We start from the raw sequence: 20,526 nt of genomic DNA, 5'->3' as shown, positions 1-20,526 counted from the left end.
ACTTGTGTTGTGCTTCCAGAAGGGACTCTGTATGCTCTGGAGCAGGATGCGCAGTCCAGGTGGTGGTGTCCTGGAGGGGGCAAAAAGGCTCCATAGCAAATAGATTCTACTTAACTTTAAACTTTTTTTCCTATTTTCAAAAGCCATATTGTCTTTTACGAAACAACTTCTTAGCATAGGAAACGGCAAACCTCCCATTATCCTCCCTGCTGTTGACCGCCCATCCCTGTGGGATTACCAGTCAGCCGTAATGGGACTCCGTGGCCTTGAGCGTTTCCACACAGCGAGGGCGGGCATCGGTCCTCCCGCCAGCAGAGGGCAATCCAACGCACACCTAGGGCCGCGCGCTCTCTCTTCCACACGTAGCTCGCGTGATCGTCAGTGCTACATACTGCGCCTGCGCACGGGCTGAGGCCTTTTCCCCCCGCCGAGCGCTGCTGGGCCTGCTGGTCTGTGGTGAGCCGCGGCCGCCGGACTCTGTTCCGCAGGATGGTGAGTGGATATCTGGAATCGGGGCTACGTCTGCACTGGGTTTCCCTGTCTTTGCCCAAACGCTGACCTAGGGTCCGTCTCGCGCGGCGCGGGGGTTGGATGGCGTTGGATTGTGGGCTCTGCTGTGGTAGGGTTGCCGCTCCCAGCGTGGCTTTAATGGCTGCCGCCCGGCGCGCAAGCTTTGGGGGAGGGGTTGACGAAGAAGTTCGGGAGCTAGGGCGGTGGATTGAGGAGGGGGCGAGTTCGGGAGACCTGCTGCGGGGGTAGTGCCGGCTCGGCTCGGCCGACTGGGCGCCGGCAGGCGGCGAGGACTGCGTGCGGTTGGTCTCAGGCTAGCAGAGGGATGCCTGAGTGGACGCGGCTTGTGGGCCCTCGGACCCGTCCACCCCGTCTGCTTCGTGGGTTTTTTTCGGGAGTATCGAGTTGGTGGGTCTTTGGGAAGTGGCTCCTAGACCCAGCAGTCAGCGGGGAGCCTGGGGCTTCTCTGGGCCTCGGAAGGAAGCTCGTTTAGTTTGGCATGTGCCTCCTGTCGCTCGATCTAGATTGTTGCTGGCCCCAGTGTTTCATGATTTTGCGGATGAGGTGTTGCTTTGGTTGGTGGCGGGAACAGTGCTGTTTTAATCGGGAGCAATTGCTAAATAAGGTCTTGATCAGATGAGTTTTGTGGTAAGTGATTCGGCTTTTGAAAAACGTGCGCGTGAACAGCGCAGGAAATACGAGGGTAGGTTTTCAAAAACGGGACATAAAGCGTCCACAACAGACTGACGTTAGGCATGACTGCTGGCTGTCTGGAGCAATGCTCTGGAAAAGTGACTGATGGCAAGTGGAAAAGGTGATGCTGGACTCCCTGTGGTTTGAGAAACTGGGCTCTGCAGAAGTGACAGTTGTGTGGATTCACTCTTGAAGTTAAAGTGTTTTTTTGTTACAGTTACTTCAGATGTCAGAAGTACTATCAACCATTTATCAAAGTTTTAATGACATTCTTTTTTTTTCTCTCTCTTTTAAAGGGGTTTGTTAAGGTTGTCAAGAATAAGGCTTACTTCAAGAGATACCAAGTGAAATTTAGAAGACGACGAGGTATGGTTACTACTCACGTTCACAATATTAGAAGAACTTGCAGTGGAATAGACTTTCTTATATTACTTTTTTCTTGCAGAGGGTAAAACTGATTATTATGCCCGGAAACGCTTGGTAATTCAGGACAAAAATAAGTACAACACACCTAAATACAGGATGATAGTTCGTGTAACCAACCGAGATATCATTTGTCAGGTAAGTTGTATTCTGAACTCCAGCAATGAGTGCTATGCCTCACCCCTTGAACTCACTGCTAGAGAAGTTGTACTTGGGGAAGCAAAACGCATATATGGATTGGAAGGTCCCTCTAGTGCCTGGCATTCTAAAAACATTGAGTAGTTTCTTTTCCTTTTGGTAGGTCTGGAGTAGGAGCTGGTGGGGGTGGGTGGTACTTTAAAATACTTGATTGAAAATCAGTTGTGTTTCGCAATCCTGACCAAACTAGTTTAATCTCATTTTCTAATGGAGGAAAAGAGGATTAGAGAAATCAAAGGTACTGCCCTATTTTATAGGGGTAGTATAAATTTGAGGTCAAGTAGAAGGTTCTTGCACGTTCCATTTCCAGTAGAATAATAGAATTTGTCATGGATTAAATCCCAACATGCTGTATAGCCCTAGGTGCCACATACCCCGCTCCACATCGAAGAGGTAGGTAGTTGTGAAGGTTTAATTAGGCTCTTAAGATTGCTTTTACTCCTGCTTATTGTTTGATACATAAAATTTTGATAAATAGGTATGGAAGTTTCTCCCATATAAAAGACCTCTAGAAAACGGCAGTTTGCTCCTTTAGAAGCTAGTTTTCTGGGCTTTTACAACTAGAGAAAATTTTCAATTAAGATTTGCTGAGCCTTTGCAGGGAAGGGGGCAGGCACACCTATTTTCTAGGCAAACTAATGTTGGTTGTGAAGACCATGTTCCTTCATACCTAAATTCAGATAACCCTATCCATATTGGACTTTGATATGCTGAGTTCAAAAGATGTTTGAAATTATTGGAGATTCTTCTTTTGACTTTTCATGGTGCCTGTTTAGTTCATTGGCTTATGCAGCTAAGTCTTTTCAGTATTTAGAAAGAACGACAGTCTCTAACTTCAGAGACATTTCAGTATTCACTGTTTAAGTCATAATTTTATCTCTATTTGTGATAATCATTCTGACATTTACAGAAAACCTACCTGCTATAGTTGACGAAGCCATAAACTGTCATTGTGTAGTAGGATCAACAAAGAGATTCTAAGTGTTGCAGATTTGTGTCTTTTTTTTTTTCCTTAAGTCCTTTGAAAAAGAAGGCACCTAGGACAAGTAATCAGATAGTTGAAAGCACAGATGATTAATCTCGTTTTTCTCTTACAGATTGCTTATGCCCGCATAGAAGGAGACATGATCGTTTGTGCGGCTTATGCTCATGAACTCCCAAAGTATGGTGTGAAGGTTGGCCTGACAAATTATGCTGCAGCATATTGTACCGGCCTGCTGCTGGCCCGCAGGGTATGCAGAAGATAACTTTAATATATTTGGAATTAGCTCATTGTTTGGAGTTCACTGCAAGATAAATGTTCTTTTTTTTTTTTTTTTTTTTATTTATTTATGATAGTTACAGAGAGAGAGAGAGAGGCAGAGACACAGGCAGAGGGAGAAGCAGGCTCCATGCACCAGGAGCCTGATGTGGGATTCGATCCCGGGTCTCCAGGATCGCGCCCTGGGCCAAAGGCAGGCGCCAAACCGCTGCGCCACCCAGGGATCCCGCAAGATAAATGTTCTTACATGAGTAAGATACCCTCAGCTCTGGCTTCTGGGGAATGCCTGCTGTTGAGCTGTTGGTTATGGGGTCATCAGGGAGGATAGTTTTAATCCAGAATTTGAGGCAGCAATACATTTTCTAATACTCTGGGGAGGTAGTTTTTCTGTTTTTTTGCCTGTTGGGTAGATCTAGGTCAGTGGAGTCTTTTTTTTTTTTCCCCAAAGATTGTATTTATTCACGAGAGACCGAGAGAGTGGGAGAAGCGGGCCGTGCAGGGAGCCCAATGTGAGACTCGATCCCAGTACTCCAGAGTCACACCCTGGGCCGCAGGCAGGTGCTAAGCCACCGAGCCACCCAGGGACCCCATAGGTCAGTGGAATCTAAACGAAAGAATGGTGGCTACTAGCCACGAGTGGATATTGAGTGCATGACCTGTGCTGTTCCGAGGAACTGAATTTTTAACTTAATTTGAATAGCTTTTTGTGGCTAGTTACTGGCTGTCTTGTTGGACAGTGCAGACCGTTGCTACTCAGAAGTATAGATCTTCTGACTGTCAATCAGTGTACATTTAAAATGCAGGCTTTACTCCACACCCTTGACATCTGTATTTTAATAGGATGTCCAGGTTACTTATATACATGTTAAATTTTGAGAAACAAGGTCTTCAATTTGGAGGGTGGGCAGGCATGGGTATGGAATTCAGTTTTGTTTTAATTATCTTTACCTCTGGGTGGCAGCATTTCCTGTAATACACAGAAAGTAGGAGAAAATGTGATTTTTGCCTTATTTTTGTTCTTTGTTACTGATCTTGTTTGCAGTGGACTTGTTAAGCATGCATCATTGTTAGGAACCTATATCCTCATTGGTTATAAATGTTTGAATAAGGATGGGGAATAACGTCCTTATATATGAGAGCGACATGTTCTACAAAATCACACTGGTGAAGCAGTAGCTAGATCGATGTACCAGTAGAAGAGTCCCCCTTATTAACATAATGTGGTTGGAGTAGTAGAGCCATAAAAGATGCTCTGTTCTGCCCACTATCCTGCTAAGATTTTAATCAAATTAATCAAAATTGCATGTGATACCACTTAATATTTGGTTCTTGAGTTACTGTGGCTAAATAGGACTGAAGAAATATGGAGAATATCTTCCTTGAATAGATAATGGTATGGTTACATCTTAATTGATTACTACGTAAATCAGGTATGGGCATGTAGCAAAGATTCAGAAGCTATAAGACAAAGTTGTGGTGAGTTTGAATATTTGAAGTTTTCTTGTAGTTTTTTTTTTTTTAAGATTTTATTTATTCATTAGAGACACAGAGGCAGGGGGAGGGGGCAGAGATACAGGCAGAGGGAGAAGCAGGCTCCATGCAAGGAGCCCAATGTGGGACTTGATCCCAGGTCTCTAGGATCATACCCTGGGCTGAAGGCGGCACTAAACCGCTGAGCCACCCAGGCTGCCCTCTTGTAGCATTTCATTATTTGTTTGTTTATTTGTTTATGTATTTTAATATTTAAAAGTAAATTGGTACAGAGGGATAAGTGAATTGGAAGGTAATTTTTTTAGGCATTGGGTCATTAAACGTGACTTGATAATTTTAGAATTGTTTGAATATATTTAGACTGGCTTTTTTGTTAATAGCTCCTCAATAGATTTGGCATGGACAAGATCTATGAAGGCCAAGTGGAAGTGACTGGAGATGAATACAATGTGGAAAGCATTGATGGTCAACCTGGTGCCTTCACCTGCTATTTGGATGCAGGGCTTGCCAGAACTACCACTGGAAATAAAGTTTTTGGGGCCCTCAAGGGAGCAGTGGACGGAGGCCTGTCTATCCCTCACAGGTAATACAGTATTCAAGGCTACATTGTTTAGACTCCCAGTAGTTCCATTTCTAACTGGTTGGACTGTGGAGATCACTGAGTAGGTATACAGCATTGTATACCTGCTATATGCTTAGTACTATGGTAAAGGAACCTGGCAGGGCAGGAGGGAATTGTAACACTTTTTTTTTTTTTTTTTAAGATTTTATTTATTTATTCATGATAGTCACAGAGAGAGAGAGAGAGGCAGAGACACAGGCAGAGGGAGAAGCAGGCTCCATGCACTGGGAGCCCGATGTGGGATTCGATCCCGGGTCTCCAGGATCGCGCCCTGGGCCAAAGGCAGGCGCCAAACCGCTGCGCCACCCAGGGATCCCATGTAACACATTTTATAAATGAGATTGAGGGTCAGAAGTAAAGGGTTTGTTGAAGGTTTTGGAGCTAGTAGTGGAAGAGCCAGGGTTAAAACCACTAGCTTTTGTGTTGTGGCTTAGTTTTGATTAGAAATGAGCAACTCCATTGCTTTTTTTTTCATTCAGAATAAAATAGTTTTATTCAGTTATGGAAAACTGTCAACTCTAGAAAGAGAAAAGCTGAGAGCTTTCAACTGGAAATAAGATTGTAGACCATTCTTAGAAGTTAAGTAGGTTTTAATTTGGTAGTTCTTTGGTTTTGAGTTAAGGATTTTTTTTTTCTTGTTGAGTAGGTGCATCTTTAGAAAGTGATTTATTAGCTTCTTAGGGATATTAGAAGTTGGAGAAATCCCTAACCACCAAAATTTTTTCTGGCTATAAGTTTTAGGATTTAGCCTACAAAATGTAACCTAACCGGAACTTTTATAATGGTGGGGTATATTTTTTTGAGGACCCTCAGGTCTCTTGCAAGACACCTGTTAGATGTGGTCTTGAACAAATCACTTATTCCCATGTACCCTGAGGCAGCACTAAGAAATTCTAGGATTTAAAGGGAGCAGTTTTGAAATCCTTTCCTATGTTAATAAGGAGAACTAACTTTAGTGGTGAGAACTTGGTTTATTTCATGGCTTTGAAGGTGTTTGTGGCATCATTTCCTCTTCTATCCTGGAATTCAGAGATGAGCTGCTGAATGATGATATCCCACTAACTGAGCAGTCAGTAGTTGGTCCTTTGGTTGCATATGATGCAGTTAATTGTTTCAAGACGGGACTGATGGCAGCTACTGAAATGAATTCCTGCTAATGAACTCATTTCAATCATTATGTGCTAAAATATGAAAATCTTTATTTTAGTACCAAACGATTCCCTGGTTATGATTCAGAAAGCAAGGAATTCAACGCAGAAGTTCATCGAAAGCACATCATGGGTCAGAATGTTGCAGATTATATGCGTTACCTAATGGAGGAAGATGAAGATGCTTACAAGAAACAATTCTCTCAATATATAAAGAACAACGTTACTCCAGACATGGTAAACATTTTTACTAAAAATGTCTGTATTGGGTTTACGATTTGGTTTCGTGGATATATTTTATTTCATGGTTACAGTTAAAAGTTGAACATGAGTATGTTAAGAGGTATAGACAGACTCAAGGAGTTCTTTAAAATGGAATGACATGAAATTGGAAAATTGGGTGAGGGTAAGTTAAGAGTCAGATGGGATAAGAATAATTATAAAGAGACTTAACATGCTTTTAGGAATTTTTTAGGTAGTGAAGGGTGGCAGACTTCATCTAAATCTAAAGATGGCTTTTACACATTTTGGCTGTTTTAAATTTGCAGACTTCATTCCTGTAGTCATAGTTAAAATCATCTGTCTGATTGGAGATGCTAGTTACTAAATTCATTTTGAAGCAATGTGGAGGAAAGGTTCTGTTCTGTAAAGCAAGTAAAGTTCTATGTTCAGGACTTTGTGAATGTCTCAGGCTATGCACATGGAGAGTTTGTACTGAGTAGATGACTAGTTCTGCATGACTTTGCAAATATGAGTTTAATGTTGGAAAATTTATCAGCCTAAAGTTGTATCTTTGAGGCATCTATTGACACATTGTAGTAATGGAAGAGGATAGGCATAGAGCACAAAAATAGCACTGCTTATTATAAAATTATGCAACTGTAGAGTTGTAGATGAATTGATGGTTATATATCAAATGTTCTGTTAGTGCATAGTTTATATTTTGATACAGTTTTGATGATGGAAAAAAATTTTTGAGAGCACATGGTGAGGGAGGGGCTAAGGGAAGGAGAGGCTTCATGGCCAGCATGGAGCTCAATAATGAGGTCTCAATCTCAAAACCCTGAGATCATGGCCTGAACTGAAATCAGAGTTGGATGCTTAACCAACTGAACCACCCAGGCACCCTGTGAAAATTACTTTATTTATAAATTTATTTTTATTTTTAAAAAAAATTTATTTATATATTCATGAGAGGTGTGCATGCGTGCGCACACACACGCACGCAGAGATGTTAGCAAAGGGAGAAGCAAGGCTCCATGCAGGGAGCCCGATGCAGGACCTGATCCCAGATCTCTAGGATCACGCCCTGAGCCTAAAGCAGATGCTCAACTGTTGAGCCACCCAGGTGTCCTTATTTTATTTTATTTTATTTTATTTTATTTTATTTTATTTTATTTTATTTTATTATTTATTTTATTTTATATTTTTATTTTATTTTATTTATTTTATATTTTATTTTATTTATTTTATTTTATTTATTTTTTATTTTATATTTTATTTTGTTTTATTTTATTTTATTTTATTTTTTATTTTATTTTTTATTTTATTTTATTTTTTATTTATTTTATTTTATTTATTTTATTTATTTTATTTTTTATTTTTTTTTATTTTATGTTTTATTTTATTTTATATTTTTATTTTATTTTATTTTATATTTTATTTTATTTATTTTATTTTATTTATTTTTATTTATCTTTTTTATTTTATGTTTTATTTTATTTTATTTTATTTTATTTTTTTTTTATTTTTTATTCTTTTCTTTTTCTTTTTTTCTTTCTGTTTCCTTTCTTTTCTCTTTTCTTTTCTTTCTTTTCTCTTTCTTTCTTTCTTTTTTTTTTTTCTCGTTTTCTTTTCTGGGTTGTCTTTTCTTTTCTTTTCTTTTCTTTTCTTTTTATTTTTCTTTCTTGCCTTTTTCTTTGTTTTCTTTCTTTTCTTGTTCTTTGTCTTTTTTTCTTTTCCTTTTTTCTTTTTCTTTTCCTTTTTTCTTTCTTTTTTCGTTCTTTTCTCTTTTTTTTCATTTCTTTACCTTTCGTTTCTTTTCTTTTTCTCTTTTCTTTTCCTTTTCTTTCTGTCTTTTCTCTTGCTTTTCTGGTTCTTCTTTTATTTTCCTTTTTTTCTTATTCTTTTCATTTGTCTTGTCATTTTCTTTTCTTTTTCCTTTTCTTTTCTGGTCCTCTTATTCTCACCTCGCCGTTGTCTGCGGGCCCCCTTGGGTGCGCTGTCTGGTTGAGCAGCTGCCTTTGGCTCAGGGTGTGATCAGGAGTCCAGGGATCAAGTCCTGCATCGGGCTCCCTGCAAGGTGCCTGCTTCTCCCTCTATGTCTCTGCCTCTCATGAAATAAATAAAATCTTAAAAAAAAAAAAAAAAAAAAAAGAGTTGTAATTGGAAAAGATAATTGCCTGTTATTCATATGCTTAGTTACAGTCTAGGGATCAATAAATACATAGCTTGAGTTTTTGAACTAGGAAAATGGTAATACAAATGCATGCTAATTTTCAGAAATCCATACTTTTTTTTGTTACTATTGGCATTGCCCTCATTCACTCTGGTAAATAGATCTTTTACTTGTGACTATAATTCTACTTGGCCTGCATAATTTTTCTTCCTAAGACCTCTCTTGCTCTGGTAATGTCACACTTGTTCACAACTTTTCAAATTCCCAAGCTGCTTTGAGCTCCCACTTCATGTTTTCCTAAATATATGGTATACTTCAGCTGGACCACTCTTAGGCTAATGTACTTTTCCCAGCTAGCTCATTAATTTGATCTTTGGAGGCCTCTTATGTGTGCCTGCTGAAATCCTCTATAGACATCTGACATGTTTTCTGAGGAAGTGGTCTTTACCTAAACTCATGTTCTTATCTACATGCATGGTTGTGTATCCTATTTGTCTCTTGGAAGGAATGGACCAAATTGCTTAGATTTATTAAATAACTGTATTTGAAGTCATCAAATGGATTTGTTAAATACAGTGGAAAGCTGTAATGGAGTGCTTAAAAGAGGTAGAGGAATTAAAGGAATTAAAGTAATTCCTAAAGGAAGGGATTTAGGTAGTTGAGGTCTCATGCAGTGTTTGCATTCTTTTCATTTGCTCAGTTTTCTACAAATGCATGTAGTAACCACATTTTTCTTCATAATGAAGGAGTAGTTTTAGAGATTTGAATACTTTGGTTTATTCTTTGGGGGGCTGTAATTGTTACTAGATTTTGATAGTGAACATTCAGGCATTTTACAGCTGCTTCATGACCTGCTCTACCATAGAATCAATAGTCATTTATTTGGAGGAGGTAATTGAAACAATTCCGAGAATTTCAGCATTAGTTTTTGATGGGTTTTAGAACATAATTCTCATTAAGAGATAATTGGATGGTGTTTGAGCGTTTTGTAGGAAAATTCAAACCTTCTGTTTCCATAGACACCTAATAATAGTAGATATAAGAGGTCCCTGGTATGTAGTTCTGGGAGTAGTACTGAGAGACCTATTAGGTACTGATGGAAAATACAAATCTGAGGAATGTGGTAGAAAAAAATGAATTAATAGCAACTGCTTGTTGGCCCCATATCCAGTTCATCTTAACATCTTAAATACTTTGTTTTAGCACAAATCCTCACCTGAATAAAAGAATTTGGGTCAGACAGTATTTTAAATGAACATAAATGTTTTTGCAGCAACCTGTTTGCTCTTGAGTGACTTTTAAAGAAGTAAAGCTGAATTCCTCAGAAATAAGTAGACATTTTTTGAGTATGAGTTTTGTGAATAGTGTCAATTCACACTGCCTCTGGAAATTTCTTAGGAAAATGTGGGTTACATGTAGAAATTTGAGATACCAGTGTTGACCCGGTTTAGTTCCCTTTGACAGTCTGGTTTAGGGACAAAATAGAGCAAGTGGTAGAATGCAATACGTTACGTGACTGTATAGGGCATGTGAAATGAAACCAAGTACTGTTTGCTTTGCTTTCTTTCAGATGGAGGAGATGTATAAGAAAGCGCACGCTGCTATACGAGAGAATCCCGTCTATGAGAAGAAACCTAAGAAAGAAGTTAAGAAGAAGAGGTACGCATCTTACTATTACTGTCTTTTTAAGAGAGGTTGGGAGGAATTTCTTGCCTTGTTTGGTCTTTATCAAACTCGTTGAAGTTGTGCAAACTCGATCACTAGCTCTGCATGATGTTGCAGAAGTGAGGGGAACCAGGTTTGCTAAAGTAATTGTGGTGATAGAAATGTATTAGCCTCAGAAGGTACTTACTGAGCTGACCTATTCTATCCCATTACAGTGTAACTACCAGTTACAGCATTTAAAAAACTTTTTTTAACCAGTTCCTGCATTTTGAAAGTTCCTTTAAGATCAGAAGTATGTATTAGAACTTGGATTGTTTTGACCTGATCGTAGTCTTTTCCAATCAAAGTTAACTTTTTTAAGCTCTGTAGCGGTGGTTTTTAAAAATCTATCTCTTAATTTTACTTTGTTTTGCAGGTGGAACCGTCCTAAGATGTCTCTTGCCCAAAAGAAAGATCGGGTAGCTCAGAAGAAGGCAAGCTTCCTTAGAGCTCAGGAGCGGGCTGCTGAGAGCTAATAAACCAAACCATAATTTTCTATGAAGATTTTCCAGATAAAGCCAATAATAAACTTATTCACCAAGCAACTTTGTGTTAAACTCTTGTTAATGAAAGTGTAGGAAATACGTGAAGTACAAAAGTAGAGGAGTTGATAAGTTTTTCTTCTTCAAGAAACAAATATAACTGCATATTGACTCAAAGTTCACACCGGCTTCTCAGGCTTCTGTTTTTCCTAACAGTTATCCCTTCAAGTGTGACGTCTAGCTCCCTCTAAACAGTCTGTCAAGCAACAGACCAACCATCCACTAGGAAATATTTCTTCCATTCATTTATTGTAACCAGATGGCTAGTGGGAAGAAAAAGTACCTTCAAAGTACACAATTTTAAAGTAAGCAGAACTGGTGCTAATCAATGGCTTTAATTTTGAGAAAGAGCTGTCCAATGAAGTTCACATAACGTTCACTTTAATCAGGTGAAACCTCTGAGCAGAATATCCTTCAAAAGAAGTGTTCCATTTTATGGAGATGTTGAAAGGTACATGCCAGATCTTAATAAACATGAAAACAACATTAAAAGGGCAAATATTAACTTGCATATCAAGTTTACATGAAAAAATTTGCATGCCTCTTAAGAAATAGCCCTTTGGCCAACAGGAAATACTGTTCAAAAATGGAAAATTGTGAACCTAAAAAGTTCCATGATTTCAGTCTGGCTCCTAATGTCCTATTTCCCCATAGCTCAAATTCAGATACATGGATCTGGATTGGGTTGATGGCCTTAATAACAGTTTTGGAAAAAAATCAGTTTTGACAGACTATAGCACATTGACAACTAAGAAGGACCCATCAAAATGAGGATGACGAATGCTCATCCAGTTTCAGCCTCTAAAATTGGCAATTATATATTGTCAAGTAGAACATTTTCTTACGGATTAAGAGGCTAACAGCCACTCACTCAATATTCTGAAGCCATATAACATTTGATGTCTAAGTGTTTTAAGTAGAAAAAAAACCATGCTATTAACCCAACATCTGTTTGTAAAGGAGTAACTTGACCTTTGCAGTCTTAATTTCTGTTAATGTGCAAACTTTACCATGCTAAGACTTTTTAAATGTATATTTTTTTTCAACAGCAGCTTCAATGCAAAAATGTTTCCAGCAATGGTATTTTGGCTAACAAATCTACAAAATACTTCACTGTCGATGTTTATGGAATGAGGCTTTTCACAGCATTATTTTAGGTCATTAGTTAAAATAGTTACACAGTGAATACTGGAAAATCTACCAGGGCTTCTAACAGCAGGAATGAAATCTTTGGACCTGGTCATCTTTTACCTCTTGCCATTACTTCAATCAACTTGTATCTTAAGATGATGGCTTCTTAAAACCAGGGGAAGGAGGGTTTTGTGTAACTGACAGGGACATGAATCAGAAGCCTTATTTTTTTTTTTTAATGCTCAAAGTTTTTCCTTAAAATTTTGAAATTTCCTATAATGCTCACGATGTCCAAATGAACTAAGAGTCATTTGTATAGGAAATTTTCTTCCACAGTAATGTTTTTAGGTTATTTAGTATCAAAGAATGTTCCATTTCCATTTGATTTGCAGTGACTTTGAGAGCAATACAAGAATAAAGCTGCTTTTCCAGTTCCTCACGAATTTCACTTGGAGCACCACGCAGTAGGTAGTCTTTGAGTAACTGACAGGCTTTTGCCAAGTTTGGTTGTATCACTTCTGAAGTACACTTCATTGTACTTTGATCACAGCTAGTTCGACAGTCTGTGCCATAAACACAGTCCAAATCAGACTCACAGTGACGATCCTTTATAAGTTCTTTCAGGTTTGTCTCTGGTACAATTTTTCTCATGTCCACCATTTTTAAATCATATTTATCATTATATCCTAGGTTTTTGGCACTAATATCACACATAAGGAAGTTTCCATAGGGGCCGTGGAAAACATCTTCCACAAATTCTAGAAGTCCTATGGCTATTTTAGCCTTTCTAGGCCATGATGGTGTGAATAACTGGTCCATGCTTCTTCTGAACCCAGATGGAATAAAAAGTTCAATGACCCATGGAAGGCTTATTCCATAAAGAGAGGTATATTCAACACTTTCCATCACATAGAGATCACCACAGAATCCCATTAATTTGGGAGTATGTTCTTTATCTTGAAGTATCACCATGAGAAGAAACTCATTTAGTTGAAGAAGTGCCCATGCTGACTTTGCTTCTCCCAAGGAAACCTGGCCATCTTTGTCTCCATCAGCCACGGTCAAGATGAGATTAACCAGTTCAGAGAGGTTTCCTTGGTCACCCAATTTTGCCTATAAAGGTAAGAATTTAGCTAAATACAGAAAGTTTGCAAAAATATCTCTTATGTAATATACATACTAACTTTATATGGGAATTATGCTAAGTAATAATTTTGTTACTGAGTTTCCATAAAGGTACTTAATACAGCTCCAATTTATGATGCTTTTACTAAGAAGTATGTTTTATATAATTGTAGTAAAACGCACTCCTGAGTATATTTAAGAAATGGCAAGCTCCTTGGTCTCTATTGATAGTTATTCAACACACTAATTCTATCTTACTCATATATTTACTTGCAAAATTGCAGTGTAATGTGCTCATATCCAGTTATAATAAGGGTCAACTGAAAATTATTTTCTCCTATTTTGTAGTTAACACATTAACAGAACTATTTTGTTCAAGTTGTATTGTTCCAATGATGAAAGTTAAAAGTTATTTCCCTGTGAAGGTTCTTAGGATAAAATAGTCCGAAAATGTAAACTTAAAGATTTTGAATGAAAATATGACAGCAATAAAAGAAAAGAGACTTTTTATAAAATTTTAACTACTTTTATCTTTTAATATACTTAATCTTTGTATGATTATTTAATTTTTAAAAAATAATTTGCTATCAGATACGTATACTGATTTTAGCCCTTCTCCCACATTTAAAAAAATGTGTATCAGCTACAGTGTCAAACTATAGAGCAGCTCACCTACTTAATGAATTCCCCTTTCATATCTGGACATTTTAAACTATTATAAATAACGTAAACATCTACACATTTTTGAATTGTTTCAAGATGGAGCCCCTGATATGTTAAAGAATAGCAACACTTTTGTGGCTTAGGATGAGGTCTTGCCAACTCTTCCAGAAGAATGTACCACTTCATAATAGTAACATGGGAATGGATATACTTACTTTAAAGAGACTGTAGACCATTTCTTTGAATTTCTGTACAGTAGTTCCCCTAGTTGGCTTATCAAATAGCACTATTTCCTTCCTTGGTTCCAATTCAGTCCCAAAATCAAGGTGAAGTGCTTGTTCCATTTGACATTTCACAACACCTGGTAGATTACCCCAAATCCCTAAATACATCTATGTGGAAAAAGAATGACAAATCACTCTTTAGGCTGAGTAGAATTATACACCACTGTATTTTTAGTATCTTCTTCCCCTTACAAAAACACAAAAGCAAGTAACAAAACACAGAGATTTAGCTTTTTTCTGTAACTTTTTGATTATAAAAGCAATGCATGCCTAAATAAATACATTTTTGACCATGGATCAATTTTATTTATTTATTCCAATTTTTAAATTGTGGTAAAATATTAAAAACATAATTTACCATCTTAACCATTTTTAGTGTATAGTTCAACGGTATTACATTCACAATGCAGCCATCACCACCACCCTTTTGCAGCACTCCATCTTGTAAAACTGAATCTCCATACCTATTAAGTAATAACTTCCTGTTCCCCCTTTCCCCTTTAGCCCTTGCCATCACCATTCTACTCTCTGTCTTTATAATTTTGACTAAGTATCTCATGTAAATGGAACCATATAAAATTTCTCTTTTTGTGACTGGCCAGAAACAAACCTGAAAGAACTTATAAAGGATCGTCACTGTGAGTCTGATTTGGACAGTGTTTATGGCACAGATTATTTCACTTAGCATTACGTTCTCAAGATTCATCTGTATGGTATTGTGTCAGAATTTCCTCCTTTTTAAAGCTGAATAATAGTCCATTGTATGTATATACCATATTTTGCATTTCTATTCCCTGCTGATCAACACTTGGATGCTTCCATGTTTTAGCTATTGTGAATAATTTGGGTATACAAATATCTTTTGGAGACTGCTTTCAATTTTTTTAGTTATGTACCCAGAAGTAAAATTGCTGGATCATAAGACCAGTATATTTTTAATATTTTGAGGAACTGCTATATTGTTTTCTGCAATGGCTGTGCCATTTTACATTCCTTCTAACGGTACACAAGGGTTCCAATTTCTTTCCATCCTTGTCAACACTTGTTGACAAATTTCCTTTCTTTGATAGTAGCCATCCTAATGGGTATGAAGTGGTATGTCACTGTGATTTTGATTTGTATTTCCTTAATGATCAAGTGATGCTGAGCATCTATCTTTTCATTACTTATTGGCCACCTGTATATCTTTTTTTTTAGAAATGCCTATTCAAGTCCTTTGCATATTTTTAAATCTTGTTTTTATTGTTGAATTTTAGGCGTTCTTGCTCTCTCTCATTCTTTTTTTTTTTTAGTAAACTTTACACACAACGCAGGGCTTGAACTTATGACCCTGTGATTAAGAGTTACATGCTCCAGCACCTGGGTGGCTAAGTTAAGCATCTGTCTTCAGCTCAAGTCATGATCCCAATGTCCTGGGATTGAGTCCTGTATTGGGCTCCTGGTCAGGGAGTCTACTTCTCCCTCTGTCCCTCCCCTATAATTGTGCTCATGCTCTCTCTCTTTCTCTCTCACAAAAATAAATAAAATCTTAAAAAAAAAATGTTACATGCTCTACCAACTGAGCTGGTCAGGTACCCCAGGAGTTCTCTATATATTTTAGATATTAATCCCTTATTGGATATATGACTTGCAAATGTTTTCTTGCATTCTGTAGATTTGATACTTTTTGATGCACAAAATTTTTAAATTTTCATTAAGTACAGATTTGTCTTTTTCTTTTGTTGCTCATGCCTTTGGTGTCAGAGCCAAGAAATCATTACCAAATCCAATGTCATGAAGCTTTTACCCTATATTTTTTCTAAGAATTTTGTGGTTTTACATTTAAGTCTTTGATCTGTTTTGACTTAATTTTTGCATATGGCATTAGGTAAGCATCCCACTTTGTTCTTTTTGCATGTGGCTATCCAGTTTTTGCCAACACCATTTGTTGAAAAGTTGGTCCTTTCTCTAGGGGTGCTTGGGTACCTCAGTTGGTTGAGCATCTGCCTTCAGCTCAGGGCCCTGGGATTGAGCTCCGCATTGAGCCCCACATTGGGCTCCCTCCTTTGCAGAGAGCCTACTTCTCCCTCTGCCCTCCCTTCCCCCACAACCTGTGCTGTCTCACACACACTCTCTCAAATACATAAATAAAACCTTAAAAAAAAAGTCCTGGGATCCCTGGGTGGCGCAGTGGTTTGGCGCCTGACTTTGGCCCAGGGCGCGATCCTGTAGACCCGGGATCGAATCCCACGTCAGGCTCCCGGTACATGGAGCCTGCTTCTCCCTCTGCCTGTGTCTCTGCCTCTCTATCTCTCTGCGTGTGACTATCATAAATAAATAAAAAAATTAAAAAAAAAAAAAGTCCTAAAAAAAAAAAATAAAAAAAAAGTCCTTTCTCTATCGAATGGTCTTAGCACTCATCAAAAATCATTTGACCAAATATGTGAGGCTTAGTTCTGGGTTCTCTACTCTATTTATCTATATGTCTGTCTTCATTCCAGTACACACTGTCTTGATTACTGTACCTTTGCAGTAAGTTTTGAAATCAGAAGTATGAGTCTTCCAGCTCTGTAGTTCTTTTTCACAATGGTTTAGCTATTTGGGGTCCTCTGACAGTCTGTATTCAAATTTTTGGGTGGGTTTTTCTACTTCTGCAAAAAATGTCATCAGGATTTTGAAAGGGATTTCACGAATCTGTAGATCACTTTGGGTAGTGATCTTAACAATACTAAGTCTTCCATCCATGAACATGGACTATGTTTCCATTTGTTTGTATCTTTAATTTCTTTCAGCAATACTTTGAAGTGTTCATTGTACAAGTCCTAAAACCTCCTTGGTTAAGTTAATTTCTAAGTAGTTTATTCTTTTTGATGCTACTGTAAATGGAATGATTTTCTTTTTTTTTTGGAATGGTTTTCTTAATTTTCTTTGTGAATTGTTCATTGTTAGTGTATAGGAATACAACTGATTTTTGTGTGTTGACTTTGTTTCCAGCTACTTTGCTGAATTTATTAGCTCTAACAACTTTTTCCTACATAAAATATTTTTCTATATAAAAGATCAGGTCATCTGCAAGCAGAGATAATTTTACTTTTTCCTACTTTGGATACCTTTATTTCTCTTTCTTGTTTGATTTGGCTAGAACTTCCAGTATTATGTTGAATACAAGTGGCAAAAGTGGGCATCCTTGCCTTGTTCCTGATTTTAGAGGAAAAACTTTCATATTTTTACCACTGAATATAATATTAGCTATTGATTTTTCATATATGGATTTTATTATGTTGAGGTAGTTGCCTTCTATTCCTACTTTGTTGAGTGTTTTTATCATGAAAGCGTACTGAATTTTATCAAATACTTTTCCTACATCGACTGAGAGGATCCTGTGGGGTCATTGTGTTGATCTGTCGTATTAAACTGATTGACTTTTATATATTGAAACATCCTGGCATTCCAGGAATAAATCCCATTTGGTTGTGGTGTATGATCTTTTTAATATGCTCAATTTGGCATGATAGTATTTTGTTGGGGATTTTGCATTAATGTACAAAAAGTCTGTAGATTTCTTTCCTTGTAATGTCTTTATCTAGCTTTGGTATCAAAGTAATGGTGGCCTCACAAAATGAGTCAGGAAGTATTCCTTCCTTTTCAATTTTTTGGAAAAGGTTGGGAAGGATTTAAATGTTTGGTAGAATTCACCAGTGAAGGCAACGGGCTCAGGGCTTTTCTTGTTGGAAGACTCTTGATTACTGATTCAATCTCCTTCCTAATTATAGGTTTGTTCAGATTTTCTATTTCTTGGTAGGTTTTCTGTTTCTAGGGATTTGTCCATTTCATCTAGGCTATCTAACTTCTTGGTGCATAATTGTTCATAGTACTCTCATATGATCCTTTTTATTTCTGTAATGTCCCCACACTTCAATTCTGATTTTAGTAATTTGAGACTTCTCTTTTTCTTAGACTCATCTAGCTAAAGGTTTGTCAATTTTGCTGATTTTTTTCAAGAGCCAAGTTTTGGTTTCATTGATTTTCCTCTATTGTTTTTCTATTCTCCATTTCATTTATCTCTGCTGTAAATTGTTTATTTCTTTTTTTTTATTTAATTTTTTATTTTTATTTATGATAGTCACACAGAGAGAGAGAGAGAGGCAGAGACATAGGCAGAGGGAGAAGCAGGCTCCATGCACCAGGAGCCCGACGTGGGATTCGATCCCGGGTCTCCAGGACCGTGCCCTGGGCCAAAGATAGGCGCTAAACCGCTGCGCCACCCAGGGATCCCTGTTTATTTCCTTCTGCTAGCTTTGGGTTTAGTTTGTTCTTTTTCAAGTTCCTTAAATTGTAAAGTTGGCTTGTTGATTTGAGATCTTGTTTCTTAATGTAAGCATTTATAACTATAAATACATTTTTAAAAAGTCACATTGCCTAGAAAGATGAAAGGCAAATTCCTCTGTTTCCATTTCCCTAATCCCATACTCCCAAATTATTCACTATTAATTAATATAAGATCCATGAAAGTAATCTTATCTATCTTAATCACCACTGCATTCCTAATAACTAAAGAATGTCTGGAATATACTGGAAATAAGGATTAATAAACATCTGTTGGATGAGTGAATCAAAGCATACAACATTGAAGTATATAAAATATCCTAACACTATGGTTCAAGAATTCTTTTAATAATACTTTCATTTAAGGTAAAATTAGAGTGCATTGTCATTCTGGGATGTTTATTCGTAATGTCCATACCTGATTGTTGGGCTTGGTGGATAAACATTTCCCAAAGTAAAGGGTTTCTGTAACACAAAGGCTGTTACATGCAGGCCCATCAATAACTCCAGTCTTGTACTTGTCACACTAAAAACCAGGAAACAGAAAAGTAGTTAATAGAAAACTGTTTTATAAGAAGAAACATAATAAAGACAATGTAAGGAGATACCTGTATTCTTTAGGATGAAGTTCTATAATGAAAAGAACTCAGACTCTGGATTTGGACAGACTTGAATCTGAATCCAAGCTCTATTCTTACCAGCTATATGATGATGAGAGATATTGCTGCAACCAAAGTGTGCTTGGAATTTGGAAGCTATTTTTCCCCACTTAACATGGTCTGAGGTGGTAAGGTACCTGCTTCCCCCCTAAGATTAGAGGCACACTTTAAAAATGGCTCTGGTTTTAAAGTAAGAAATTAAAGTTTTAAATACGGAAATACGTAAAAAACAAAATTACCAAAAAAAAAAAAAATTACCTCTGACATCTGGTCATCCTTGAGATCACCCGAAAATAAGAAAAATAAACACAAACTCCATCTTCAACAAGATATCAAGGTAACCCTAAGGCACAATTAGTGAAGATAGCCTGCCAAATTCAGTGAAATTACATCAGAGTCCAGAGATTGTTGAGATTAAATAACTGCTGTGACTTTGCTTCTCAACATTGGCATAGCACCAAAGAGATGAGATGCAGAACCATCACCCTGATTTACAATGTAGGTTTAAGGGGCACATGCTGTGGGAACTTTCAAGGAGTCTATATGGCATTACGAAGTAGCAGGACAAGGCAGTGCTGAATGATAAATTCTTTAAAAATATTATCTATGTTGGAGGCAGTCTGTTAATGAAATGGGTTGAGGGAGAGCACATTAGGAGCATCTCCTGGGGAGATAACACTGGATAAGCCAATCTGTGTATTTTTGTCTCTGTGTTTCTCGTTTTTTCTATCTCACACATGACATGCATACACACAAACTCTGGGTCATAGCAGTCTCACTACTAGCACAATTCACTCCTCCAGTTGCTTCCTACAAATAGCTGGTTGAGGAAGAACTCTTTCATTCAATAAGGAGTAATAACCAAAGGAAAACAAGATTACAGAGCAAATCTACAAGAAAAAGGAGGAAAGGAAATGAAAAGCTAATGTTATAAAAAGAAATTTTCCAGAAAAATGTTGCCATGAAGCAGGCCAAACATAATGCTGTGAATTCAAAGGACTTAATGAAACATTTAAAAAAAATAAGACTTCGTGGTAGAAGAAATGATGAGACAACAGAAGGAAATGTAAAATAAGCTAGTAGAGCTCAGAAAGGAAGAAAAGGAAAAAATCCTAGGAATTAAAGCCACATAAATGGGGGTGGGAGAAGGAGACAGACAAAGATGACAACACAGACTTAAACGAGGGCTAGGTTAAGAAAAGTGGGGAAAAGGCAATGGAAATATAAAAAGAACTAAATATAATTTGAGACAATATTATAGATACAGGAGACAAAGGATATCCAGCATGTCCACATGAGGGTGAACAGTACAAGTGGAAAAGAAAAAATATTCAAAGTAGAATTCAAGGCAACTTCATGTAAAGTGAAA

At 37.3% G+C, this 20,526-nt stretch overlaps 2 protein-coding genes and 2 non-coding genes across 6 annotated transcripts in view; 3 read left to right on the top strand and 1 right to left on the bottom strand.

Moving 5' to 3' along the window:
- The first annotated feature begins 383 nt into the window (after window positions 1-383).
- On the top strand, window positions 384-10,993 carry RPL5 (ribosomal protein L5). The gene is made up of 8 exons (XM_038541347.1): window positions 384-492; window positions 1,500-1,569; window positions 1,649-1,764; window positions 2,922-3,056; window positions 4,957-5,159; window positions 6,406-6,583; window positions 10,315-10,403; window positions 10,825-10,993. The coding sequence occupies exons 1-8, from the start codon at window positions 490-492 to the stop codon at window positions 10,922-10,924; spliced, it is 894 nt and encodes a 297-aa protein (XP_038397275.1). The 5' UTR covers window positions 384-489; the 3' UTR covers window positions 10,925-10,993.
- LOC119872403 lies at window positions 6,238-6,333 on the top strand. Its single transcript, XR_005361496.1, has one exon. It is a non-coding gene; the product is annotated as a small nucleolar RNA SNORD21 (small nucleolar RNA).
- On the top strand, window positions 10,490-10,626 carry LOC119872406. The gene has a single exon (XR_005361498.1). It is a non-coding gene; the product is annotated as a small nucleolar RNA SNORA66 (small nucleolar RNA).
- A 1-nt stretch (window position 10,994) lies between the features above and the next one.
- The window catches only part of DIPK1A (divergent protein kinase domain 1A), a 116,237-nt gene continuing 106,705 nt past the window's right edge, over window positions 10,995-20,526 (bottom strand). For all 3 annotated transcript variants that reach the window (XM_038541344.1, XM_038541345.1, XM_038541346.1), the window contains 3 exons: window positions 18,917-19,024; window positions 14,125-14,301; window positions 10,995-13,234 (listed from right to left, as the gene is read on the bottom strand). In XM_038541344.1, coding sequence (XP_038397272.1) covers window positions 12,422-13,234; window positions 14,125-14,301; window positions 18,917-19,024 — 1,098 coding nt within the window. In that variant the 3' untranslated portion in view covers window positions 10,995-12,421. The remainder of the gene's footprint in view (window positions 13,235-14,124; window positions 14,302-18,916; window positions 19,025-20,526) is intronic.

Source organism: Canis lupus, chromosome 6 (assembly GCF_011100685.1).
Source record: "Canis lupus familiaris isolate Mischka breed German Shepherd chromosome 6, alternate assembly UU_Cfam_GSD_1.0, whole genome shotgun sequence".
Lineage (NCBI taxonomy): Eukaryota > Metazoa > Chordata > Mammalia > Carnivora > Canidae > Canis > Canis lupus.
Note: the sequence above shows the minus strand (reverse complement) of the source record. Positions and strands in the feature narration are given on the sequence as shown.